This window comes from Lacerta agilis, chromosome 14, assembly GCF_009819535.1.
Source record: "Lacerta agilis isolate rLacAgi1 chromosome 14, rLacAgi1.pri, whole genome shotgun sequence".
NCBI lineage: Eukaryota > Metazoa > Chordata > Lepidosauria > Squamata > Lacertidae > Lacerta > Lacerta agilis.
Genome location: NC_046325.1, coordinates 21,788,521 through 21,816,237, shown reverse-complemented (window position 1 = coordinate 21,816,237; position 27,717 = coordinate 21,788,521). Strand labels below are relative to the sequence as shown.

General features: G+C 46.2%; 1 protein-coding gene across 3 annotated transcripts; it reads right to left on the bottom strand.

The window, feature by feature from the left end:
- Nucleotides 1-594: 594 nt before the first annotated feature.
- Nucleotides 595-4,942, bottom strand: NAT14 (N-acetyltransferase 14 (putative)). 3 transcript variants are annotated; one of them, XM_033170104.1, is made up of 3 exons: nucleotides 4,837-4,942; nucleotides 3,115-3,217; nucleotides 595-1,469 (listed from the first exon to the last, which is right to left on the bottom strand). In XM_033170104.1, exons 1-3 carry the CDS (start codon nucleotides 4,881-4,883, stop codon nucleotides 927-929), a joined length of 693 nt encoding a protein of 230 aa, XP_033025995.1. In that variant the 5' UTR covers nucleotides 4,884-4,942; the 3' UTR covers nucleotides 595-926. The 3 variants fall into 3 exon arrangements, with proteins under 3 accessions (XP_033025995.1, XP_033025997.1, XP_033025996.1); XM_033170106.1 differs by lacking the exon at nucleotides 4,837-4,942 and adding an exon at nucleotides 4,735-4,805; XM_033170105.1 differs by lacking the exon at nucleotides 4,837-4,942 and adding an exon at nucleotides 3,514-3,536.
- Between the last annotated feature and the right edge of the window lie 22,775 nt (nucleotides 4,943-27,717).

The window sequence follows — 27,717 nt, the reverse complement described above, 5'->3', positions numbered from 1 at the left end:
AACAAGGCGCCATTTGCCATCTTGTAAGTCAAACTGCATGTTGTATGGAAATGAGCGTAACAGAAGACCAGCAGCTCCTTCTTTTTAAGGAAAAGCAGCTTGGGAGGGAGGGGGAGATTTGGAGCAAGCAAAAAAGTTGTCCACACACACCTGTGCATATTCCGCAAACCTTTTCCCACCTGCTGCACCACCACCCACCCACCCACACACACACACACAAAAACACATTCCTCCCCATGAAGTTCCAAATGCACAAAAAGACATTAGAATAGGGCAAGGCTATACAGCAACCCAGCCAGATGGATGGGGGTATAAATAAAATTATTATTAAATAAAACAAAGCAAATAAATAAATAAATCTCCTTGGCAGAGAGACCTGCCCTCTCATATTCTGTAAAATGCCATTCACGCCGACTGCACTGTATAGGAATCCAGGTTTGCTTGATATGCAGTATTTATGCAAGTCCTAGAATTTGAGGTTTACCCTGGTGTAAGATTTGAATGTGCTTGGTGTAGAGTCTGACATGAGGCAGGGCATTCGGGGGTGGGGTGGGGTGGGGCGGGACAACTAACCATTGGTTATTTCCGCCCATCAAAACTATGGACAGATAATCTGGGGTGGCTTTGGTGGAAATCTCTAAATGACAGGGATGTGGCAGACCGGGGAGAAGGCTCTTAATGGACAACCCCTTCCCCTGCTTAGCTGTGTGTTCATGGCTACAGCGTCCGATTTTCCAGGCGGAGAAAGCCACTTTTGCCGAGAGGAACTGCCCTGTTTGGGGGCTTAAGAGATGACTTGTTCCCTGCAGTCTTGTTTCTGGAGCTCGGTGCTTTCCCCACATTTAGGGGGCAGGCAGGAATTCCTCAAGACCATCCGCTGTCCCTCCCTGGGTCCCTCCCTAGTGGCTGAATGGCAGGCAGACCAACTAGAGCTCCTTGCTGAACTCCTGCTGAATGGTGTAGCCCAGCCACCGCCGCCCACCACTCATGTTGTAGCCAGTGTTCTCAAACAGCCCAATCGCCGCCTTGGTGACTACCGAGACCTGGGCCACTAAGAATTTGAAGCCCTGGGCGCGAGCGTGAGCCTCCAGGAAGCTGAGGAGGGAGCGGCCCACACCAGAGCGCCGGTACCAGCGGTTCACAGCCAGGCGCTTGAGCTCCGCCGTGCGTGGTTCCCCGCCGCAGGGCTCCAGAGCCACGCAGCCGCACACGTCGTCCTCATCGTATACAGCCACCCACAGCCCGCGCTGCCCTGAGCTGTAGTAGGCATGCAGGTGCCTCAAGTCCGGCGAGCGCCACAGCAGAAGCTTCAGAGCCACCACGGTGAGCAGGACCGGCAGCACGAGAGCCACCACAAACGAGTTCAGGAAGAAACGCAGGCCGCTGCTCACCACCGCCATCAGCAGCAAAGCCAGAGGCCGCGTCAGCACATAGAGGATCAGGCGGTTCTCTGTATCCTTGAATCCATCCTGGTGGGGAAAGAAACAGAAAGAGACATGAAGTAAAGGATCATATACAGCTGAGGGACCCAGGATGTGTTGTGTATCTCTAAACAAATGCTTATCCTTCACTTTACCTGAAAACGTACAAGGAGGGGAATTCTATGGTGTCTGTAGCAACTTGCACAGAGCTAAGAAAAGGCTGGAGAGTCAAGAGCCACGCTGAAAGCAGAACTGTCCTGTTCTACCCCAGCTTCTCTATAATGCAAGCCCTAGTGGGAAACAAGGAACCTCAACAAAACAGCATTGGAAATGAGATAGATCCAGTGGGTTGAACCACATTTTCTTTCCCTTAGGAAATTTTCTTCCCAGTCTTTAAGTGTGAAGGGAATTTTCTTTCTAGTGTTTAACTGTGGGATAAATAACACAATTGCTTATTGCCCAACCCTTGGAGGTAAGTATCATCAATTGCTGCTCCTCTTCTTGCTAAGTTCCCTTTAATGTTTTTATGCTGCACACATCTCCTCAATTTTTCTCTCTCTCTAGGTTTAATATGCTCAGTTAAACCCCCCCCCCCAAAAAAAAAATCAGAGTGGAGGTGGCAGGAAGAGTGGGCTGCTTTCACACAGCAGTTTATTCTGCTTCTCTAATTTCTACATTATATTTGTGCTTTTACGTTATGTAAAAGCTGCTTCTGGAAATCTAGCAGAATACGGTGAAGTTTAGTGCTCATTTCCATGTTAATTGCTTTCATAAAAAAATCTGTTTGCAACCCCAATAAGCCAGAAAATTGTAGTTGTAAAGTGACAAAATCTGAGGCAGTGTGCCAGCACAAAGATCTTTCCTACTGTTTTCATGGGTGAATTATGGGAGAACAGAAGCATGCATGTGCGGAAAGGGTGGAGGAGTAGTGGCAATGTTCAATGACCTTCATTGTTGTGTCACACCACACTCACTGCTGTGAATGAAATTTAGAGTGAATGATCAGTATAAAAAAACACACCTTTGCAACAGGTACTGCAGAGTGAAAGGCATGCGAGAAAACAGAAGTGCTAGCATCACAATCAGGAAATAAAGTTGCATGCAGAACCAGTAATTCCAGTTCAGTGTTTTGCAAACATCCCTGCCCATTCCAAGTTGTCTGTTGAGGAGCTCTGCGCTTTGCAAAAGATGCTGCTCTAGAAGGTTTCCTACTTGGGACACTGATAAGGCTTCTTAGTTATCCTAAATCTGTGCTTCCCAAACTTTGCTCTCTGGTTGTTGTTGGACTACAACTCCCATGATCCCTAGCTAGCAGGACCAGTGGTCAGGGATGATGGGAGTTGTAGTCCAAAAACAGCTGGCAGCCCAAGTTTGAGAAGTATTGCCCTAAATGAACTGAAACAGCTTCCTAGAAAACACACACACACACACAGTTCCCTTGCAATGTGCAACTGCTCTAAAATATAAAATAGACAATGCAGTGTCCTCCAGTTTGGTGGATTACAACTCTCACCAGCCCATCAGCATTGCCAGTGGTAAAGGATGAAGGGAGTTGTAGTCCACAACATCTGGAGAACACCAAACTGCCTTCCCCACTTCTAGGGGAAAGTTCCTATTAAATGGCACATTCCATAAGTTTCTAGAAAGGAAGGAAAGAGTGCTCTCCGCCACCTCTCTCCTAAGCCCACCTCACCTTCAGAAGCTCCAAGACAATCGGTGTCTCCTCCTCTCTCATTTCTCTGATGGTCAGTTGCTCAGGTTCCAGGGTAGGCATGCTGGCAGCCAGCAGGTGGCACCTTCAAAGAGGGAAAGCCCAGTTATTGTCTGATTTGTCCTTGATGAGAGGCTGGGATGGACAAGGAAAGTGTCTCCAACTAGCATGGGCCATTTGTCAGAGCCCAACCTTCCACTGTGGCTGGGGACACTCTTGAGTAAATGGGGAGCATTTTTATGTTGAAGCAGCACAGAAAGCAGCGGCAGTGTGGTGTAGTGGTTAGTGTTCTACCAAGACCTGACAGAACAAGGTTCAAGTTCCCACTCAGCTATGATGTTTGCTCGGTGCCTTAGGGCCGGTCACTGTCTCTCAGTCTACCCCACAGGGTTGTTGTGAATACTAAAAGAGTGGGTAGATAACCATGCCCCACACCTTGAGCTCTCTGTAGGAAAGGCGGGATACAAATGTAGCAATAATAATAATCTCTTGGGATGGTGAGAAAGACTCCTACTCCAATCCCTTCCTAAAGGAGAATAGGGGGGGGGGTGTCAATATAACATAAACACAGAAGCAGCAACTTCCTATAATGCCAGTTGCAGAAGTGGCTGAATTACAACTAATCACCAAACTTAAAACCATGGAGAAACCTGGTCTGAACAAAGACATTGGATTCTTATCTCATTATACATGACAAAGCTATCTTTAGCCATCTCACCTCTTGCCTTCCCTGCAGGACTAATTGCAGCCGTTAAGAGTCATCAACAGGTTTTCCACACCTATCAGTTGATCACCCATTCCCACCACCCTCCTGAGTAATACCCCTCCCCACTCCCTCACTGTATTTAAGGGTTTGGTGACTTCCGTCTCAGTGTATCTGAAGAAGTGTGCATGCACACAAAAGCTCATACCAAGAACAAACTTAGTTGGTCTCTAAGATGCTACTGGAAAGAATTTTTTATTTTATTTTGTTTTTCCTATAATGCCAGCAAGAGTTGAAAACTATTTTGTTTGTGGCGTGGCTCTTGTACATTCACACACACAAATAAATCAGCACTCATCTCTTCTCAACAGACACCCTTTCCATTTTAAAGTGTTAAATGCCGGACAATCATTCTCCTATTTAAATACACAGGAGCCCTGGTAAGAAAAGAAGCTGGCAACTCTTAAAAAGCAACTATAACCGGTATAGCTGGGAAGAAAATATTCTTGTTCAGCAGCAGATTCACTGGCAGTCTTTTGGCCTTAGTTTCCCATCTATTAAAACAGGGACCACGTGCCTCCTGGGGTCGTTTTGAAAAGGAACAAGACCGAAGCCGTGTATACCTTATGATATAACACTTGCACGCCCCCCCATTTAACTAAAGGTCCTGGGAGCCATTTTACCAGCAGCCTCTCATTCCCAGCCAGCTCCCTACGCCCCCTACTCTATTTGCAAGGTAGGCTCCCTTGCAATGGAGCACCACCACCATTAATTTATGCCACATAACGGACAAAAATAACGCGACGCCCACATTTCTTCGGCCTGCCCCTTCTGCCCCTCCCAGGAGCAAAGGCAGATCCGCAAATTAAACTCCTGCCCCGCCGCCGTCGTGAACTGACCGGGCACAGCACTATAGCCCTTGCGGCCACACCCCTCCGCAGAAATAGAAACGCCCGCAAACCTTCTCCATCCCCCCCCCCCCAGGCGCGGAATGGACTCACCCAGCCTGTAGGACGCGGCTGCCTTTGCGCCTGCATAAAAGGAGCATGGAATTCTCCGAGGCCTCCTACATCTCTCTCTCTCTCCCACCCCGCCCACTTTTTCAGGAGGGAGGGAGGGAGGGGGGAAGGAGAGGGGGAAAGCAGCTTCGCCCCAAGCACGAGCCTCTTCTTAGCCAACCCTCCCCAGCTTCGCAGCTCCAGCGCTTCACTCCATGAGCGCATGCGTGGCGCTCTTGGCTTCTTCGGCGCCTTTCGCTCCTTACGCAGTTCTTGGCAACTGTTGCTAAGGGGGCGAAACGGGGCCTTCAAAGCGCTGCGAGCCCCAAACCCGTTTTGCCCTTTATGGGAGAGAGCGGGAAGCAGTAGGGGGTGGGTTCAGTTTGAATGGCTTAGGGCTTAGGCCTTAGGGAAGTAAATGACTTTCTAATTTTCTTTCTCTTTTTTATGGTGAAGTGACAGGCGGGGATTCAACGGGTATAGCTGTAGCCAGCTAGTAGAGAGGGAAATCTGGAGAAGCTTTCACCTATTGCTGCCTGTCTGCTATGGAACTGTTAAAAAAAACAAAACCCCGACCTGCTGCCCATAATGTAAACAGCTGGTGGCTGGTAATGGGAAAAGGGTAAAAGGCGGATCTAGACGGATCCTCATGAATTCATATGATTTTTTCATTCAAATGAAAAAAAACCACCATGATACTGTAGACCACATCTCAGTCTATATGTAGCATCAAAAAAATCATGCACCCACTGTTTTGTGGGGCCACAATGGTGCAAAAACTTGTTTAAAAAACACGGATCCTCATGGATCCTCATGATTTCTGCATTGGGACACCCCAAACTCACCGTCAAATCACATATCATGTCCAGGGGCACAGCCTGCACCACAAAAATCTGGGATCCATGGCTTCCTCGCGACAATATGGCGCAAAAACTTGGTTTTGAAGCACGGATCCTCACGGATCCGCACCCTTTTTGCATTGGGCCACCCCTAACTAACCGTCAAATCACACATAATGTCCAGGGGCACAGCCTGCACCACAAAAAACACGGGTCCACCGCTTCCTGGCGACACCACGGCCCAAAAACGGGGTTCTGAAGCACGGATCCTCATGGATCCGCACCCTTTTTGCACTGCGCCACATCAAACTCACCGGCAAATCACACATCATAGCCAGGGGCACAGCTTGCACCACAAAAAACACGGATCCAACGCTTCCTGGCGACACCACGGCCCAAAAACGGGGTTCTGCACCACAAAAATATAGATCTGAGGCATGGATCCACATGAATTCATATGATTTTTATATTGAAACAAAATAAAACCACCATGATACTCTACACCAAATACTAATCTATAGGCAGGACCAAAAAAATCACGTTTCCACTATTCCGTGAGGCTGCAATGGCGCAAAAACATGGTTCTGAAGTGCGGATCCTCACGAATCCGCACCCTTTTGCACTGCGCCACATCAAACTCACCGGCAAATCACACATCATAGCCAGGGGCACAGCCTGCACCACAAAAAACACGGGTCCACCGCTTCCTGGCGACACCACGGCCCAAAAACGGGGTTCTGAAGCGCGGATCCTCACGAATCCGCACCCTTTTGGCACTGGGCCACATCAAACTCACCGGCAAATCACACATCATAGCCAGAGGCACAGCCTGCACCACAAAAAACACGGGTCCACCGCTTCCTGGCGACACCACGGCCCAAAAACAGGGTTCAGAAGCGCGGATCCTCACGAATCCGCACCCTTTTGGCACTGCGCCACATCAAACTCACCGGCAAATCACACATCATAGCCAGAGGCACAGCCTGCACCACAAAAAACACGGGTCCACCGCTTCTTGGCGACACCACGGCCCAAAAACGGGGTTCTGAAGCGCGGATCCTCACGAATCCGCACCCCTTTTGCACTGCACCACATCAAACTCACCGGCAAGTCACACAACATAGCCAGGGGCACAGCCTGCACCACAAAAAACACGGGTCCACCGCTTCCTGGCGACACCACGGCCCAAAAACGGGGTTCTGAAGCGCGGATCCTCACGAATCCGCACCCTTTTTGCACTGCGCCACATCAAACTCACCGGCAAGTCACACATCATAGCCAGGGGCACAGCCTGCACCACAAAAAACACGGGTCCACCGCTTCCTGGAGACACCACGGCCCAAAAACAGGGTTCTGAAGCGCGGATCCTCACGAATCCGCACCCTTTTGCACTGCGCCACATCAAACTCAACGGCAAGTCACACATCATAGCCAGGGGCACAGCCTGCACCACAAAAAACACGGGTCCACCGCTTCCTGGCCGCACCACGGCCCAAAAACGGGGTTCTGAAGAGCGGATCCTCACGAATCCGCACCCTTTTGCACTGCGCCACATCAAACTCACCGGCAAGTCACACATCATAGCCAGGGGCACAGCCTGCACCACAAAAAACACGGGTCCACCGCTTCCTGGCCGCACCACGGCCCAAAAACAGGGTTCTGAAGCGCGGATCCTCACGAATCCGCACCCTTTTGCACTGCGCCACATCAAACTCACCAGCAAATCACACAACATAGCCAGGGGCACAGCCTGCACCACAAACATCATGGATCCACCGCTTCCTGGCGACACCACGGCCCAAAAACGGGGTTCTGAAGCGCGGATCCTCACGAATCCGCACCCTTTTGGCACTGCGCCACATCAAACTCACCGGAAAGTCACACATCATAGCCAGGGGCACAGCCTGCACCACAAAAAACACGGGTCCACCGCTTCCTGGCGACACCACGGCCCAAAAACGGGGTTCTGAAGCGCGGATCCTCACGAATCCGCACCCTTTTGGCACTGCGCCACATCAAACTCACCGGAAAGTCACACATCATAGACAGGGGCACAGCCTGCACCACAAAAAACACGGGTCGACCGCTTCCTGGCGACACCACGGCCCAAAAACGGGGTTCTGAAGCGCGGATCCTCACGAATCCGCACCCTTTTGGCACTGCGCCACATCAAACTCACCGGCAAATCACACATCATAGCCAGAGGCACAGCCTTTACCACAAAAAACACGGGTCCACCGCTTCCTGGCGACACCACGGCCCAAAAACGGGGTTCTGAAGCGCGGATCCTCACGAATCCGCACCCTTTTGGCACTGCGCCACATCAAACTCACCGGCAAATCACACATCATAGCCAGAGGCACAGCCTGCACCACAAAAAACACGGGTCCACCGCTTCCTGGCGACACCACGGCCCAAAAACGGGGTTCTGAAGCGCGGATCCTCACAAATCCGCACCCTTTTGGCACTGCGCCACATCAAACTCACCGGCAAATCACACATCATAGCCAGAGGCACAGCCTGCACCACAAAAAACACGGGTCCACCGCTTCCTGGCGACACCACGGCCCAAAAACGGGGTTCTGAAGCGCGGATCCTCACGAATCCGCACCCCTTTTGCACTGCGCCACATCAAACTCACCGGCAAGTCACACAACATAGCCAGGGGCACAGCCTGCACCACAAAAAACACGGGTCCACCGCTTCCTGGCGACACCACGGCCCAAAAACGGGGTTCTGAAGCGCGGATCCTCTCGAATCCGCACCCTTTTGGCACTGCGCCACATCAAACTCACCGGCAAGTCACACATCATAGCCAGGGGCACAGCCTGCACCACAAAAAACACGGGTCCACCGCTTCCTGGAGACACCACGGCCCAAAAACAGGGTTCTGAAGCGCGGATCCTCACGAATCCGCACCCTTTTGCACTGCGCCACATCAAACTCAACGGCAAGTCACACATCATAGCCAGGGGCACAGCCTGCACCACAAAAAACACGGGTCCACCGCTTCCTGGCCGCACCACGGCCCAAAAACGGGGTTCTGAAGAGCGGATCCTCACGAATCCGCACCCTTTTGCACTGCGCCACATCAAACTCACCGGCAAGTCACACATCATAGCCAGGGGCACAGCCTGCACCACAAAAAACACGGGTCCACCGCTTCCTGGCCGCACCATGGCCCAAAAACGGGGTTCTGAAGCGCGGATCCTCACGAATCCGCACCCTTTTGCACTGCGCCACATCAGACTCACCGGCAAATCACACATCATAGCCAGAGGCACAGCCTGCACCACAAAAACACGGATCCACCGTTTCGTGGTGATACCACGGCCCCAAAACCTGGTTCTGAAGCACGGATCCTCATTGATCCGCACCCTTTTTGTTTTGGGCCACCCAGAAGTCACCGGAAAATCACACATCATAGCCCGGGGCACAACCTGCACCACAAAAATCATGTTGCACCACATTAAACACAAAAATACCCTCTCCTGCACTGTTAATGTGACCACTGGAACGTTTTTATTAGAGCCAAGAGGAGAATGTACGACTATATATTGTACCAAGATATGGTTCGTCTTCAAGAACAGATCAAATTCATGCTGAAGTATTAAAGAAGAAGAGAAATATGAATCTGCTTGTTGTTGTTGTTGTTGTTGTTGTTGTTCAGTCGTTCAGTCGTGTCCGACTCTTCGTGACCCCATGGACCAGGCCACGCCAGGCACGCCTATCCTTCACTGCCTCTCGCAGTTTGGCCAAACTCATGTTAGTCGCTTCGAGAACACTGTCCAACCATCTCGTCCTCTGTCGTCCCCTTCTCCTTGATCTTTCCCAACATCAGGGTCTCTTCCAGGGAGTCTTCTCTTCTCATGAGGTGGCCAAAGTACTGGAGCCTCAACTTCAGGATCTGTCCTTCCAGTGAGCACTCAGGGCTGATTTCTTTAAGAATGGATAGGTTTGATCTTCTTGCAGTCCATGGGACTCTCAAGAGTCTCCTCCAGCACCATAATTCAAAAGCATCAATTCTTCGGCGATCAGCCTTCTTGATGGTCCAGCTCTCACTTCCGTACATTACTACTGGGAAAACCATAGCTTTAGCTATACGGACCTTTGTCGGCAAGGTGATGTCTCTGCTTTTTAAGATGCTGTCTAGGTTTGTCATTGCTTTTCTTCCAAGAAGCAGGCGTCTTCTAATTTCGTGACTGCTGTCACCATCTGCAGTGATCATGGAACCCAAGAAAGTGAAATCTCTCACTGCCTCCATTTCTTCCCCTTCTATTTGCCAGGAGGTGATGGGACCAGTGGCCATGATCTTAGTTTTTTTGATGTTGATCTTCAGACCATATTTAGCGCTCTCTTCTTTCACCCTCATTAAAAGGTTCTTTAATTCCTCCTCACTTTCTGCCATCAAGGTAGTATCATCAGCATATCTGAGGTTGTTGATATTTTTTCCGGCAATCTTCATTCCGGTTTGGGATTCATCCAGCCCAACCTTTCGCATGATGAATTGTGCATATAAGTTAAATAAGCAGGGAGACAATATACAGCCTTGTCGTACTCCTTTCCCAATTTTGAACCAATCAGTTATTCCATATCCAGTTCTAACTGTAGCTTCTTGTCCCACATAGAGATTTCTCAGGAGACAGATGAGGTGATCCGGCACTCCCATTTCTTTAAGCACTTGCCATAGTTTGCTGTGGTCGACACAGTCAAATGCTTTTGCGTAGTCAATGAAGCAGAAGTAAATGTTTTTCTGGAACTCTCTAGCTTTCTCCATAATCCAGCGCATGTTTGCAATTTGGTCTCTGGTTCCTCTGCCCCTTCAAAATCCATCTTGCACTTCTGGGAGTTCTCGGTCCACATACTGCTTAAGCCTGCCTTGTAGAATTTTAAAATTTAAGCCTGCCTTGTAGAATTTTAAAATTGTAAAATTCTACAATGAATCTGCTTGCTTACTCTCAACTTATATCCAGATTCAAGAAAGACAGTTCAATCATTGAAAAGACAAAATTTGAGTCCATCATAATAGAGGTCTACCTTTTGGGTAAAATTTATAAACTATTGGACTTCCGGTGAGCGCCATTACCGATCGGCAGGGTTCCTTCCCAGTCTGGGGGGTGCCGACGTTGCCAGGCTTCTGGGGTACCGTTACTGCGATACGGCCCCGTTTAAACTGCAGATTGAGAGTTCTGCAGACTTGGAGATTCGGCTGATGCCCTTTGCGCCTCCTTTGCCCCCCGGTAAGCTCTAATAAGAGCTGCCGAGAGCGGGTGAGGTGGTAGGCGCGGGCGCTTGAATCAACCGCTTGCCTGACATTGTGAAGCAGCGTTGCCGGCGGATTAAGAGCGCCTCATCCTTCCTTAAATTGGATTTGAAAGTTTTGGACTCTGTAAGTAAGGAGCATTCATTATTTGAAAATTTTAGAAGATTTGGATCGGAGGGAGACGTAAAAAGGAAGTCCGTCTCCCCCTGCTTGCGATAGGACTGTTGTAACGGGACTTAATGTACAGCCGAGAACTTTTTGAAGTTTATAAAAAGTTTAAAGTTTGGGAAAAGCAAGCCCCCTGAGGGGTAAAACCCAGTGGGGGGGGGGCAAGAAAGTGGGACTTAAGAGTGTTTTTGAAGGCGAAATTGAAAGAGGTAGCCCCATGCGCCCTCTGGAATACGGAAGCCGGGTCAGTCTGTGGGCAGCCATTGAGATGCAAAGAACTGAGTATACTGTTGGATACATTGTTTCCGACTTGAATTTACTGCTGCTTTGAAACCTGTGGAAGCCCTGGGAGGACTTTGAAGGGTTAGAAGGAGCAGAAAGCCACTTTGAAACACTTTGGATTTGTACAAAAACTTTTGGTAACTCTTTTGACTTTGCCTGAAAGTGAAACAAAATAGAAAATTCTTTCCAGTAGCACCTTAGAGACCAACTGAGTTTGTTCTTGGTATGAGCTTTCGTGTGCATGCACACTTCTTCAGATACCAAGCTCATACCAAGAACAATCTCAGTCGGTCTCTAAGGTGCTACTGGAAAGAATTTTCTATTTTGTTTCGACTATGGCAGACCAGCACGGCTACCCACCTGTAACTGAAAGTGAAACAGTACGACTTCTGTGGTTATCTATTGGGATTACAGACTGAACAGCAAGGGTCCCTCTAGTGGCCATAAAAAATAGTGCTTTTGACAGTTTAAAGTGATTTTTGGAGTTCTCAGAGCCTAGGAAACCATCTGCAGCTGGGTGACCTTGAGAATGGATGATGATAAAACAACACCAGCACAGACAGTGAAAAGAAGGGATCAAAGAAAAGGCTCTGTGAAATCTTTTGAGGAGCAAATTTTAGCACAGCTGGCAGTATTGACAGCAAGTGTGAATGCTAACACAGAACAATTGAAGCAAAATTCTCAGGAGGTGCGTCAGAATACACAGACACTTGACAGATTGGGTAAGGAGGTGGGTTCTATGAAAACAGAAATAAAGCAAACTAAGGAACAACTTACAGAAGTGCAAGTACAAGTCAATACTATCAAAAATGTCAAATTAAAGGCAGTGGATCAACAGCAGGAGGAATTGCAGATTCGGATGGCTATGCTGGAGTTGAAGGAGAGACAGACTAATTTGAGGATCAGATCGCTACCAGAACTGGAAAAAGAGGACTTTAAAACTTTTTAAATTGAAGAGCTGGCAGAATTTTGGGATCTGGATGAGGAGGAGCTGAATAAAACGGTGGTGAGAGCATTCAGATTTGGTGGGAAAAGTAAGAAAAGGAAAACTGTAAATGACTGTATGATCGAATTTAGAACCAAGGAAGATAGAGATAAAATATTGGAACTCCATTACGCAACGAATTTGGTGATTGGCAACCAGCAATTTATACTTTTTAAAGACATCCCTCAACTCCTCCTTGACCTGAGGAAGAGATATACTGACGTGACCACAGTTTTGAAGAAAAAAGGAATCTTTTTCCGGTGGGAGTTTCCATAAGGCCTTTCCTTCAAGTATAAAGATTGAAAGATAAGAATAAGATCAGTGGAGGAGAAACAAAAGTTTCTGGATACATATTCAGAGGAATTTGACGCAGGAAAAGAACAAGAAGCACTTCTGGGAAGGTTGGGACTACCGTCATCAAGACCACCAGCTAGACCTGAACAGGACGACGACAAAGAGCAACAGCACCGATACCTGACAAAGAGTAAAAATGGCGCTAAGGTTTTTGACGTGGAATGTAAGAGGTCTTAACTCAAAGGCCAAGAGGAACCAGGTAAATCATATATTGATTAAACAAAATTTGGATGTAATCTGTTTGCAAGAGACTCATGTTGTGAGAATCCACAGAAGAGTATTACAGAACAAAAAGCTGGGACAGGACTTTATTTCATCAGACAAAGTTAAAAAAAGAGTGGTGATATACGCAAAGGAAAAGTACAATCCAAAATTACTTTTCAAGGACAATGAGGGAAGATACGTGGCAATAGAAATAAACATGCAAGGAGAAAAATTCTTAATTCTGGGAATCTACGCACCGAATGATGCTAAAGTGGACTTTTTTAAAAGAATCCATGATACTCTATTGGACTATTTGGATTACAAAATTATCTGCATGGGAGATTTGAATGGTGTGGTCTCCACATTAATGGATCGGTCACAAAGAACCAAGTTTTCGAATGAAGGAAGACTACCAAAATCATTTTTTGAGATGACAGATAACTTGGACTTAATCGACTCATGGAGACTGCACAATCCTCTGGAAAGAGAGGCAACTTTCTTTTCAGAGGCGGTGTTGGCTTGGAGCAGACTTGATTATATATGGATTACAAAGGATTTGGCACCAAGAATCACTAAGGTACAGATAGACCCAAAATTCGGTTCAATTGGAATTAAAATTGACTTTGCAAGGTTCATTCAGATGGAGGATGAATGATTCGCTTCTAAGAAATGATAAAATTATTGAGAAGGCCCAAAGAACCCTAAAAGACTATTTTGAAATCAATTTAAATATGAATTTGGAAAAGAGGGTGATTTGGGACGTGAGCAAAGCCGTAATGAGAGGTTTTCTGATTCAGCAAAATGCGATCAGAAGGAAAGAACAAAATGAAAAGAAAGAAAGAATCTTGGCAAAAATTAAAGAGAAAGAAGAAAAATTGAGGAGTAAACCAAAAGACCAGCAGATACAAAAAGAAATCAAAGCGCTAAAAGTTCAATTTTCAAATTTGATAAATTTGGAAATAGAGTGGAAAATTAAATGGCTGAGACAGAGAACCTTTGAGTTGGCGAATAAATGCGGAAAGTTATTGGCTTGGCAATTGAAGAAGCGTCAGAAACAGAACACTATTACAAGTCTAAATTATGAAGGAAAAAGCATCGAGGATCCTAAGGATATTAGGAAATGTTTTCAAAAATTCTATAAGCAATTATATAAGAAAGAAAAACAGGATAGTGATTTGATCCAACAGTTTTTGGAGAAAAATGGAATGCGTAAGATACCAGAGGAAAAGAAAACTATGCTCAATCTCCCCATCACAAAGCAAGAGATAGAAGAAGCAATAAAGGATATGCAGTTGGATAAGGCTCCAGGACCGGATGGACTTACAGCAAAATACTATAAAGTTTTAAAAGATTGGATGATACAACCAATGATGGAGGTTTGCAATGAAATAATACAGGGGAAGAAGGCACCTGAGTCTTGGAAGGAAGCTTATATTACTCTGATACCAAAGCCGGACACAGAAAAAACACAAGTTAAAAATTACCGACCAATCTCCTTATTGAATGTAGACTACAAAATATTTGCAAGTATTTTGGCCAAGGGACTGAGAGGAGTGTTGAAGGAGTACATCCACAATGATCAAGCAGGCTTTTTGCCAGAAAGGCACCTCAATGGAAATATAAAGAATATAGTGGATGTGCTGGAAAGGTTAGAAAAGAGAAGCAATACAAGAGCTATTTTGATGTTTGTAGATGCGGAAAAGGCCTTTGACAACATATCTTGGAACTTTATGAAACAAAACTTTTATAAAATGGAGATGGGAGGTAATTTTTATGAACGGAATAAATGCAATATATCAAGAGCAGAAAGCAAAAATCATTGTTAACAGTGTGGTTTCAGAGGAAATAAGGATTGAGAAGGGAACAAGACAAGGGTGCCCCCTATCCCCATTACTTTTCTTTACGGTCCTGGAAGTCCTTTTAAATATGATCAGGCAGAATGAGAATATTAAAGGAATAAGAGTGGGAGAAAGAGAATACAAAGTGAGAGCGTTTGCCGATGATCTGGTCCTAACCCTACAGGATCCTGAAAATAGTGCAGTGTGTGCACTGGAAACAATTCAACAGTTCGGGCAGGTCGCAGGCTTCAAGTTAAACAAAACCAAGACTAAAGTTTTAACCAAAAATATGAGTAAACAAGAGATTATGAGATTGGAATCACAAACAGGGCTTAGCTTTGTGAAGAAAGTAAAATATCTGGGTGTTAATATGACTGCTAATAACATAAACCTTTATAAAGACAATTATGAGAAAGTCTGGAAAGAGATAAAGAGAGATTTAGAAATATGGACTAGATTGAAATTGTCATTATTAGGAAGGATTTCTGTGATAAAAATGAATATTCTGCCAAAAATGCTATTTTTGTTTCAGTCGTTGCCAATTATTGATAAGATGGAATGTTTTAAAAGATGGCAAAAAGATTTAACGAAATTTATCTGGCAGGGAAAGAAACCCAGGGTTAAATATAAGATTTTAATAGATGCAAAGAACAGAGGGGGATTTTCCCTGCCAGACTTAAGAACTTATTATGAAGCAGCTGCTTTTTGTTGGTTGAAAGAATGGTTTACATTAGATAATGCTGATGTATTAGATTTGGAAGGTCACGACAATGTTTTTGGTTGGCATGCATATTTATGGTATGATAAATGCAAAGTAAATAGTGGATTTAAGAAACATATAATTAGAAATTCTCTGTTTAAAATTTGGATGAAATATAAGGTTTTCTTAGAAAGCAAAACACCCAGATGGTTATCACCCTTAGAAGCTAAAGCACATAAAAGAGCAAATTTGGACCGACAATGGCCGAAATATAAAGACATTTTGATACAAGAAGGTCAGAATTTTATATTAAAAACTTATGAAGAACTGAAAGAACAAGTCACAAATTGGTTACAATATCATCAGATCAATGAAACATTTAAAGCAGATAAGAAAGTTGGTTTTCAGATAGAAAAATCCAAGTTGGAGACGGAATTAATAGAGCCGAAAAGGAAAAATCTTTCCAGAATGTATAATCTGTTATTGGGGTGGCATACACAAGATGAGTTGGTAAAATCGGCAATGGTTGAATGGGCAAAAGACCTGGGGCACAACATCATGATGGAAGATTGGGAGAGGTTGTGGAGTCAAAATATCAAATTCACAGTGTGCAGTTTATTAAGAGAGAACTTTATGAAGATGATTTACAGGTGGTATCTGACACCTGTTAAATTGGCAAAAATTTACCGTGGTTTAAGTAACAAGTGTTGGAGATGTAAGCAATCAGAAGGAACTTTTTTTCATATGTGGTGGTTGTGCCCTAAGGTGAAAGAGTTTTGGGAAAAGGTATATAATGAACTGAAAAAAATTCTTAAATATACCTTTAAGAAAAAACCAGAGGCCTTTTTATTAGGCATTTTAGGTAAAGACATTTTGAAATGCGATAGAAATTTATGCCACAACAGCAGCGAGAGTATTAATAGCCAAGAACTGGAAGTTGGAGGAATTGCCTACTATTGAACAATGGCAGATGAAGATGTTGGAGTACATGGAGCCTGTAGAAATGACCGGGAGAATCCGTAACCAGAGAGACGACGTGGTGGAGAAGGAATGGGGAAAATTTAAAATGTATCTAAAAAAGTATTGTAAGATTCAAAATTAGATTTTTGTTTGAAGGAAAAGGATAGGCTGTCAAATATATAATGTGAATTAACAATACGAATTTTAGGAGAGTATAGAGTATAGAAATAGATCTGGAAATTGTTTTGCATTTACTAGTATGTATAGAATATGTGATAAATTTAAATTGGGAAGTTACGTGAAATATTTTTTAAGGGACGCAAATAAGGGGAAACAGGAGGAAGTCCATGTAAAGATGTGAGGAAAGTGGAGCTTTTTTAATACGAAAGTTTGTTTTTTGTTTTTATTTTTTGATAGATGTTTTGTATTGTAGTTTTAGTTTGTTTGTGTATTTTTTTGTATCTATTTTGTTGTTGTTTGTGGCGACGTCACGGCGCATGCGCTATGGAGCACCGTCTGCTCTTTGGCCGCCACACGCTTTTCTTCTCCCTTCCTAAAAAACGAAAAAAGAAAGGGAAGCAGCCGCTTGTGCTGCTTTCCTTTCCTTTTTCTTCTTCTTCAGGATTTTCTTGGCGCTGGCCCATTGCTGAGTGCGACGCACAGCGCATGCGTGCCGCGCCATAGTGGCGCTGGTGGGCGGGTCCCAGGCAGGCCGCGGGGTGGAGCGGCCCCGCTCCGCGGCTTGCTTGCAAAAAAAGAAAACAATGCCCAACCTGAAAAATACGGAGCAGATGATTCAGCAGGGGAAACACAGCCCAGAATAAGTAAGGAGGTAGTACAGGAATACTTGGCTAGTTTAGATGTATTCAAGTCTCCAGGGCCAGATGAACTACATCCAAGAGTATTAATAGAACTGGCAGAGGTGATTTCAGAACCACTGGCAGTAATCTTTGAGAATTCCTGGAGAACAGGCGAAGTCCCAGCAGACTGGAGGAGGGCAAATGTTGTCCCGATTTTCAGAAAGGGGGAAAGAGAGGACCCAAAAAATGACTGCCCAGTCAGCCTGACATCAATACCAGGAAAGATTCTAGAGCAGATCATTAAGCAAATGGTCTGTGAGCACCTAGAAAGGAACGCTGTGAACACTAAAAGTCAGCATGGGTTTCTGAAAAATAAGTCATGTCAGACTCACCTGATCTCATTTTTTGACAGAATTACAAGCCTGGTAGATGAAGGGAACACTGAGGATGTAGCCTATCTTGATTTCAGCAAGGTCTTTGACAAGGTGCCCCATGATATTCTTGTAAAGAAGCTGGTAAAATGTGGGCTAGACAATGCTACCATTCAGTGGATTTGTAACTGGCTGGCTGACCGAACCCAAAGGGTGCTCATGAATGGCTCCTCTTCATCCTGGAGAGAAGTGACTAGTGGGGTGCCACAGGGTTCTGTCTTGGGCCCAGTCTATTCAACATCTTTATCAATGACTTGGATGATGGGCTTGAGGGCATCCTGATCAAGTTTGCAGATGACACCAAATTGGGAGGGGTGGCTAATACCCCAGAGGACAGGATCACACTTCAAAATGACCTTAACAGATTAGAGAACTGGGCCAAAGCAAACAAGATGAATTTCAACAGGGAAAAATGTAAAGTACTACACTTGGGGGGGGGAATGATAGGTACAAATACAGGATGGGTGACACCTGGCTTGAGAGCAGTACATGTGAAAAGAATCTAGGAGTCTTGGTAGACCATAAACTTGACATGAGTCAACTGTGTGATGCAGAAGCCAAAAAAGCCAATGCAATTCTGGGCTGCAGCAATAGGAGTATAGCATCTAGATCAAGGGAAGTAATAGTACCATTGTATTCTGCTCTGGTCAGACCTCACCTGGAGTACTGTGTCCAGTTCTGGGCACCACAGTTCAAGAAGGATACTGACAAGCTGGAACGTGTTCAGAGGAGGGCAACCAAAATGGTCAAAGGCTTGGAAACGATGCCTTATGAGGAACGGCTTAGGGAGCTGGCCTAGAGAAGAGAAGGTTAAGGGGTGATGTGATAGCCATGTTCAAATATATAAAAGGATGTCACATAGAGGAGGGAGAAAGGCTGTTTTCTGCTGCTCCAGAGAAGCAGACACGGGGCAATGGATTCAAAGTGCAAGAAAGAAGATTCCACCTAAACATTAGGAAGAACTTCCTGACAGTAAGAGCTGTTCGACAGTGGAATTCGCTGCCAAGGAGTGTGGTGGAGTCTCCTTCTTTGGAGGTCTTTAAGCAGAGGCTTGACAGCCATCTGTCAGGAATGCTTTGATGGTGTATCCTGCTTGGCAGGGGGTTGGACTGGATGGCCCTTGTCGTCTCTTCCAACCAGGGGCGTAGAGACGGGCGGCGGGGGGCGGTCTGCCCCAGATTCCAGGGGAGGGCAGGGGTGACACTTGGGCCAGCCCCGCCCCGCCGGTGGCCCAGAGAAAGCCGCAGAGTGAAGCCACTCTGCCCTGCGGCCCATCCGGGGTCCACCCGTCACTGCCGCTATGGGGCTGCCCTGCGAGATCGGCGGCTTGTGGGGCTCCCCCACCCGTGCTGCTACAGCACGGACGGGGGAGCTCCAGGAGCCAGCACTCGCTTAGCGGGTCGCCCCTGGAGCAGCAGCGCCGGCTGAGATGGACTGCGCATGCCCGGATTTTTAAAGCAGCATAGACAGGGAAGCCCCAGGAGCCAGCGTTCGCTCGGCGGGTCCTGACGCATGCATCATGATGTCATGACGTCATGGCGTCATGATGTCCCGCCCCCAGGGGGTGCCTCCACGGCAATGCCGCCCCTGGATGCTACGCCTCTGCTTCCAACTCTGATTCTATGATTCTATGAATGTCAGCTTGCTGAGTTATTTTGTACCATTGTGATTCAATGTTATATTTGTGCTCAACAAGGGAAACCCACACGACCTGAAGGTGCTGCTGTGCAATGCTAGGACAATGATTCATAAGACCACTGCCATCCCTGACTTGATTGTGGATGGAGGACTTCACCTGGCATGTGTAACAGAGATTTGGTTGGATGAAGCAGATGGGCCTGTCTTAGCATCTGGTTGTCCACCAGGTTTCTGTTATGCACAGCAACCCAGGTCATGTGGGTGGGGAGGGGGTGTTGCAGTGATTTTTAGGAAGTCACTAGCTTGCATCAGGTATCCTACCTGAAATACCCAGTTCTCTGAGTGCATGTTCTGGAAGTTGGGCAATAGGGGCAGTACAGGATTCCTTTTGGTGTACCGACCTCCCCGCTGCACCAAGGATTCCCTGCCCGAGCTGCTTCAGGTCAGGTCGTGGCGGATGTTCTCCTGGAGACACCTAGTTTGGTGGTCCTAGGGGATTTTAACATCCATGCCGACACGACCTTACAAGGGGCTGCTCGGGACTTCGTGGAAAGCATGGCCTCCATGGAGCTGTCCCTGAATAAGTTTGGCCCAACTCATAGTCACGGACATGCCTTAGATCTGGTGCTCACCTCTATGGATGCTGGTGATCTGACATTAAGTAAAAGCAAAACAAAAGAAGTGCCATGGTCGGATCACTTCCTGGTGCAACTGGACTTCTCCGCAACCCTTCCCCTCTGCAGGGAGGTGGGACCGATTTGGATGGTCCGCCCCTGTCACTTAATGGGTCCAAATGGTTTCCAGAGAGTGGTAGGGGATGCTTTATCCCATGTTGAGGGCTTTTCATCTGATTTCCTGGTGGCTCGCTGGAATGCGGAGTTAACCAGGGCTATCGACTGTCTGGTTCTGAGGCGCCCTCTCCGATTGCATGGAGCCCAGACAGCCCCATGGTGTTCTCCAGAGCTGAGGGTGAGGAAACGGTCGCTGAGACAGCTAGAGCGCCGGTGGCAGAAAACTCATTCTGAATTGGACCGGACACTGGTTAGAGCTCAACGTCAAGCCTACCAAGTGGCGATAGCGACGGTGAAGAAGACTTTCATGCCTCCATTAAGTTTTAAATTTATTTTTCTGTCGAAACAGTGTGTTGGTAATAACAAGGTTGTGCGCTGCACATATCATCAAAAGTAAAATTTCGTTCTGGTTGCTGTTGCCAACTCCTTCTTTCCCAATAGTCCCAGGCCACAGATCGAAATCTCGCCCAACTCTTGCATTAAAATCACCCAGGAGGATAATTTTATCTTCCTTAGGTGTCTCTGATAGGATGGTATCCAGCTGAGAGTAAAAAATTTATTTCATGTCTTCATCAGCATCCAGTGTTGGTGCATGAGCGCTTATAATAGTAGCCTGTTGGTTTTTGGTGAGCTTTATTTGAAGGGTTGAGAGTCGCTCATTAATACCGGTAGGAGCTTCACAAGGTCGTTTTTGATAACGAAGCCTATCCCATGTATTCAATGTTCTTGTTCAGATAGACCTTTCCAGAAGAATGTGTAGCCTCCTTTTTCTTCCTTCAGCTGTTTCTCGCCTGCTCTTCGAATCTCTTGAAGCGCTGCAATATTGATGTTAAAACGCTGCAGCTCTCTTGCAATGATGGCAGTTCTGTATTCAGGACGCTCGTTATCTGTATTATCTGACAAAGTCCGTATGTTCCATGTTCCAAAGTTGGATTGTCTTTTACGACCACTGGGTGGTGACCTCACTGGGTGCAGTAATCCAGACAGGGAAAAGGGGAAGCAGACTATGTTTAGGCCACCTTTCCTAGCCCCTCCCCCTTTTCGGGGTGAGCAGAGTGGATCCTAAAAGGGCTGCTCAGTCATGGATACAGCTGCAGAGCTGCTCAACTGCCTCGTTCCTTGAGTCAGAACAACTGAATCTGTATCTACCACCCATGTGCCAGTTCATGGCTAGGGGCTTCCAGATTTCATGATCCTGCCCCCGTTACCATTTGCCAATGGAGTTTCTAGAGTAGTCTCAAGAGTAGCCCTGCGTATCTATCTATCTATCTGTCTGTCTGTCTATCATCTGTCTATCTATCTATCTATCTATCTATCTATCTATCACATTTATACTCCGCCCACCCCAGCTCAGGCGTAGAGCAAGTTAAAGTAGTCTAGACTGCAGGTGACTGCTTCATGGATCACCATGGCTAGGTTGGAAAGAGACAGGTACAGTAACAATTGCCTAACCTGTAAAGATTTTAAAATGCCAGTTTGGCTACATTTGTGACCAGTGCCTCCATAGAGACAAAAGCATCCAGGATCACACCCAGACTCCTGATGGCGGGTAAAGGTGACTATTGTGCATCATCAAGAGCTGGGAGCTGGCAAACCGAACCAAAATCATTCTGGCCAAGCCATTGGACCCCCATCTTTAATGGATTGAGATTCAGCCGACTCCATTTCCTGCATCCCAGCACACAGACCTAAATATTGGCCATTATATCCGGGGCAGCATCTGGCCAGGACCACGAAGCAGTAGATCCATGCTTTTTGTGGTCAGATCTGTGGTTATGTACAAGATATTTGAATTAAGGGTGAATTTGGGGTCCCAGAATGCAAAAACCATGAGGATTCGCGCTTGAAAACAACATTTTTGGTCCACGGTGTCGCCAGGATGTTGTGGATCCGTGTTTTCTGTGGTGCAGGCTGTGCCCCTGGATATGATATGTGATGTGACAATGAGTTAGGGGTGGCCCAATACAAAAAGGGTGCGGATCCATGAGGACCCGCGCTTCAGAACCCGTTTTTTGGGCCGTGGTGTCGCCAGGAAGCGGTGGATCCGTGTTTTTTGTGGTGCAGGCTGTGCTCCTGGCTATGATGTGTGATTTGCCGGTGAGTTTGATGTGGCGCAGTGCAAAAAGGGTGCGGATTCATGAGGATCCACGCTTCAGAACCCCGTTTTTGGGCCGTGGTGTCGCCAGGAAGCGGTGGACCCGTGTCTTTTGTGGTGCAGGCTGTGCCCCTGGCTTTGATGTGTGATTTGCCGGTGAGTTTGATGTGGCGCAGTGCAAAAAGGGTGAGGATTCGTGAGGATCCGCGCTTCAGAACCCTGTTTTTGGGCCGTGGTGTCGCCAGGAAGCGGTGGACCCGTGTCTTTTGTGGTGCAGGCTGTGCCCCTGGCTTTGATGTGTGATTTGCCGGTGAGTTTGATGTGGCGCAGTGCAAAAAGGGTGAGGATTCGTGAGGATCCGCGCTTCAGAACCCTGTTTTTGGGCCGTGGTGTCGCCAGGAAGCGGTGGACCCGTGTTTTTTGTGGTGCAGGCTGTGCCCCTGACTATGATGTGTGATTTGCCGGTGAGTTTGATGTGGTGCAGTGCAAAAAGGGTGAGGATTCGTGAGGATCCGCGCTTCAGAACCCCGTTTTTGGGCCGTGGTGTCGCCAGAAAGCGGTGGACCCGTGTTTTTTGTGGTGCAGGCTGTGTCCCTGGCTTTGATGTGTGATTTGCCGGTGAGTTTGATGTCGCACAGTGCAAAAAGGGTGAGGATTCGTGAGGATCCGCGCTTCAGAACCCCGTTTTTGGGCCGTGGTGTCGCCAGGAAGCGGTGGACCCGTGTTTTTTGTGGTGCAGGCTGTGCCCCTGGCTATGATGTGTGATTTGCCGGTGAGTTTGATGTGGCGCAGTGCAAAAAGGGTGAGGATTCGTGAGGATCCGCGCTTCAGAACCCTGTTTTTGGGCCGTGGTGTCGCCAGAAAGCGGTGGACCCGTGTTTTTTGTGGTGCAGGCTGTGCCCCTGGCTTTGATGTGTGATTTGCCGGTGAGTTTGATGTGGCGCAGTGCAAAAAGGGTGCGGATCCATGAGGATCCGCGCTTCAGAACCCCGTTTTTGGGCCGTGGTGTCGCCAGGAAGCGGTGGATCCATGATGTTTGTGGTGCACGCTGTGCCCCTGGCTATGATGTGTGATTTGCCGCTGAGTTTGATGTGGCGCAGTGCAAAAAGGGTGCGGATCCGTGAGGATCCGTGCTTCAGAACCCCGTTTTTGGGCCGTGGTGTCGCCAGGAAGCGGTGGATCCATGATGTTTGTGGTGCAGGCTGTGCCCCTGGCTAAGATGTGTGATTTGCCGGTGAGTTTGATGTGGCGCAGTGCAAAAAGGGTGAGGATCCGTGAGGATCCGCGCTTCAGAACCATGTTTTTGCGCCATTGCGGCCTCACGGAATAGTGGAAACGTGATTTTTTTGGTGCTGCCTATAGATTAATATTTGGTCTAGAGTATCATGGTGGTTTTGTTTTGTTTCAATATAAAAATCATATGAATTCATGTGGATCCATGCCTCGGATCTATGTTTTTTGTGGTGCAGAACCCCGTTTTTGGGCCGTGGTGTCGCCAGGAAGCGGTGGACCCGTGTTTTTTGTGGTGCAGGCTGTGCCCCTGGCTATGATGTGTGATTTGCCGGTGAGTTTGATGTGGCGCAGTGCAAAAAGGGTGAGGATCCGTGAGGATCCGCGCTTCAGAACCATGTTTTTGCGCCATTGCGGCCTCACGGAATAGTGGAAACGTGATTTTTTTTGGTGCTGCCTATAGATTAATATTTGGTCTAGAGTATCATGGTGGTTTTGTTTTGTTTCAATATAAAAATCATATGAATTCATGTGGATCCATGCCTCGGATCTATGTTTTTTGTGGTGCAGAACCCCGTTTTTGGGCCGTGGTGTCGCCAGGAAGCGGTGGACCCGTGTTTTTTGTGGTGCAAGCTGTGCCCCTTGCTATGATGTGTGATTTGCCGGTGAATTTGGTGTGGCCCAGTGCAAAAAGGGTGAGGATCCGTGAGGATCCACGCTTCAGAACCACGTTTTTGATCCACGGTGTTGCCAGGATGCCGTGGATCCGTGTTTTTTGTGGTGCAGCCTGTGCCCCTGGACATTATGTGTGATTTGACGGTGAGTTTGGGGTGGCCCAATGCAAAAAGGGTGCGGATCCGTGAGGATCCGTGCTTCAAAACCAAGTTTTTGCGCCATATTGTCGCGAGGAAGCCATGGATCCCAGATTTTTGTGGTGGAGGCTGTGCCCCTGGACATGATATGTGATTTGACGGTGAGTTTGGGGTGTCCCAATGCAGAAATCATGAGGATCCATGAGGATCCGTGTTTTTTAAACATGTTTTTGCACCATTGTGGCCCCACAAAACAGTGGATGCATGATTTTTTTGATGCTACATATAGACTGAGATGTGGTCTACAGTATCATGGTGGTTTTTTTTCATTTGAATGAAAAAATCATATGAATTCATGAGGATCCGTCTAGATCCGCCTTTTACCCTGGACCCTGGTAATGTATCGTTTTCGTTATGTACCCATTTTATGCTGTTGACATGAAGTTGGAAGCCGCCTGGAAGTGTATAAGTCTTTCCATAAGGGTTTTGTTTTTCAACTTTTTTTTTAAAGAGTTGCACAGACTGTTTGTTTGGATTGAGTTTGGGGCTCATGGTTAAGATGGCAAAAATAAAGGGATTTATTTCATTACATTTTAAGCATTCTGTTCCGCCTGTGAGCTTCCTTTTTGCATCCAGCTGGCTGCTGGATATGGATATTGGTCTGAAGAAGGGTAACAGTTCTGAGTGGTTTAGAGGCTGGCATTTAAAAACAGTAACATTGGCATTGACCCAGTAAGCCATTTGTAACCCATTTTGTTCATCCTTGCAAAATGGGGATGTTGCTTTTTTAAAAACTCTTTAACGTCATCACAAGGTGGCTGACTGTCAAATTCACATGGGGCATATGTCCTTTTAACAGCTCCTTGTCTGGCTAGAAACAAGCATTGAAACAGGTAGCAAGCAGTTCACATTGGCAAAAAATGCAATGTGTGAAATGGCTAAGGCAGCATTACAATTATGTCTGTCTTCACGGTAAGCATATGTGTGAGCCATTCACCTCCTGCCATGCAGTACAGTGGTACCTTGGTTCTCAAACACCTTGGTTCACAAACACCAAAAACTAGGAAGTGTTCCAGTTTTCAAATGTTTTTTGGAAGCCGAACGTCTGATGCTGTTGTCAGCTATTGTTTCCGGGGCGCCTGCACCAATCAGCTGTGCCTTGGTTTGGGAACATTCTGGAAGTCAAATGGATTTCCGGAATGGATTAAATTTGGCGCTTTTGTTTTTGCTATTTATTTTGCGTTTTTGTTTTCGAGGCTTTTTCGGTTAATTTGTTTTTGTAACTGTATGGAACCCATTTCAGCCACTGATTGTGTGACTGCAGGAATCATAGAATCATAGAGTTGGAAGAGACCACAAGGGCCATCCAGTCCAACCCCCTGCCAAGCAGTGGATTAAAGCCCCCCATCCAAACAATGATTATCATCAGTGCAGGTAAGAAAAACATGTAATTTTAATTTCTATCCTCTACAATACTCTTATTTATTTTAAAGTACAAAGCATTGATTATTGCTTTAATTTTATCGATCAATTGTCTCATTAGATAGTAAAATTCATGTTAAATTGCTGTTTAGGGGTTGTTTTTAAAAGTCTGGAACGGATTAATCCGTTTTGCATTACTTTCTATGGGAAAGCGTGCCTTGTTATTGGAACGCTTTGGTTTTGGAACAGACTTCTGGAATAGATTAAGTTTGAGGACCAAGGTACCACTGTACAGGTATTTGAGAACATGATTAACACAGTGGGGGGGGGGTCCCCTGTGAGACAGGAGTGTTGTCCCACACTGACCCTGAGGGTTGGTTCTTCATCTTTTCAGTTTTTTGTCCTGTAAAAGTGTCTTCCCCATGTTCTCTGCTGGAGGTGGGGAACCAGTGGCTATCCCAAGATGGTCAATTGTCAAGTACTAAAATGCAATGTATCATATAATTTATAGAGTAAGACACTGAGAAGGAAGATTGCTAACAAACCATAAATAGAAAAAGCACGGCCAGGTTTCACTTGTTTAGCTTTTGTGGACAGCTGCAGGAAAAGCAAGCAAGCAAGAAGCCTAATTTTTCTCATTTCACCCAATTTTTTTTAAAAAGTGGTGCACACACTATGACAACTTCAACTGCCAGAAACTACTAATCAGATACCAGAATTTTGATTTAAAGATTTCCAGACTTAGAAACAAAATAGCAACACTAGCAGACCAAATCACCTGAAATATAGCTTGTCAGGGCATGCAGCCACAAGAGTTTTGGACATTGACTTGTTACCTTTTCCACCTGTTACTGTGCCTTTAACAGCAACCCAGAACATACAAGGTAAGCAGATAAATATACTTATCTCCATGACAGGCAGGGAAAACCTGGTTTCCCTGCTACCTTTGTGTTTGTCAGACAACACAAACCCTATTTCATTTCATTTGGGTGTGTGCTCTTTCAGTTTATGCAGATGTAGATTATGCTTAATATGCCATGACTATCTGATGAGTGGGGATCCTAGAATGTGTGCAGGGATCCTCTTGAGATGTACAGCTCTATAGCAGATAGATGTGGAAAGGAATTGTGCAGTAAGTTTGAAAGCCATTGCATAAGGCAGCCTAGATATTTGAATAGCTCTGTTAATGAGATTATATGAGACAAAGTAGCCAGTTTATTCACTTGTGCCCCTGCTCCCTCATCTCTTTCCAACAGCCTCTCTCGTGCCTTCTGCAGGCAGAATAGATTATCATCTACTGGCAGCTTTCTGAATGACTTGTAGGTCAACAAGTTTCCAACTCCCAACAGTATAATACTAACAAATAAAACTGCAATTAAAAATAATTATTTTGCTGTATCTGTTTCAGTCTGTGTCCCTCACTTGTAAAATACGACTATCACTTCATTGCCTTGACCAAGTTTTTGTGCAACCCTCATTGACAGTTCTTGAGATTCATGTTAGAAATGCCTATCTGTGATTAACTCAGATGTATATACAGGTGAAACTCGAAAAATTAGAATATCGTGGAAAGGTTCATTTCTTTCAGTAATTCAACTTAAAAGGTGAAACTAATATGAGATAGACACATGACATGCAAAGCGAGATATGTCAAGCCTTTATTTGTTATAATTGTGATGATTGTGGCATACAGCTGATGAGAACCCCAAATTAACAATTTCAACTTTGGGGTTTTCATCAGCTGTACGCCATAATCATCACAATTATAACAAACAAAGGCTTGAGTACAGGTTATTCAAGTGTAGGGCTACAATGTGCAGCACATACGGTAATTAGCTCAGCCACCTGAGCCACCAGTTTGGTGGACCTCAATGTTCTGGGTGGGGGGAACAACCCACAGGAAATCCCACAAGTCTCAACTCTGCCCACTTTGGTATTTAGTTCTCAGCTAAACCACAATCAATCCTCAAACTGCAGAACTTCCTACCCCAAGAAATTCACCAAACATGTTGCATTTTCCAGAAATCTTTTACAGAGACCTCATTTGCATTGACTTTCAACACTAAACTTAA

Bases quoted from the DNA above. Each gene is read 5' to 3' on its own strand.
- NAT14 (XM_033170104.1), bottom strand. From the start codon at position 4,883: ATGCTCCTTTTATGCAGGCGCAAAGGCAGCCGCGTCCTACAGGCTGG. The intron at 3,218-4,836 runs GTGAGTCCATTC...CCCTCTTTGAAG, and splicing joins AGCCGCGTCCTACAGGCTGG to GTGCCACCTGCTGGCTGCCA. The intron at 1,470-3,114 runs GTGAGGTGGGCT...TTTCCCCACCAG, and splicing joins TTGTCTTGGAGCTTCTGAAG to GATGGATTCAAGGATACAGA.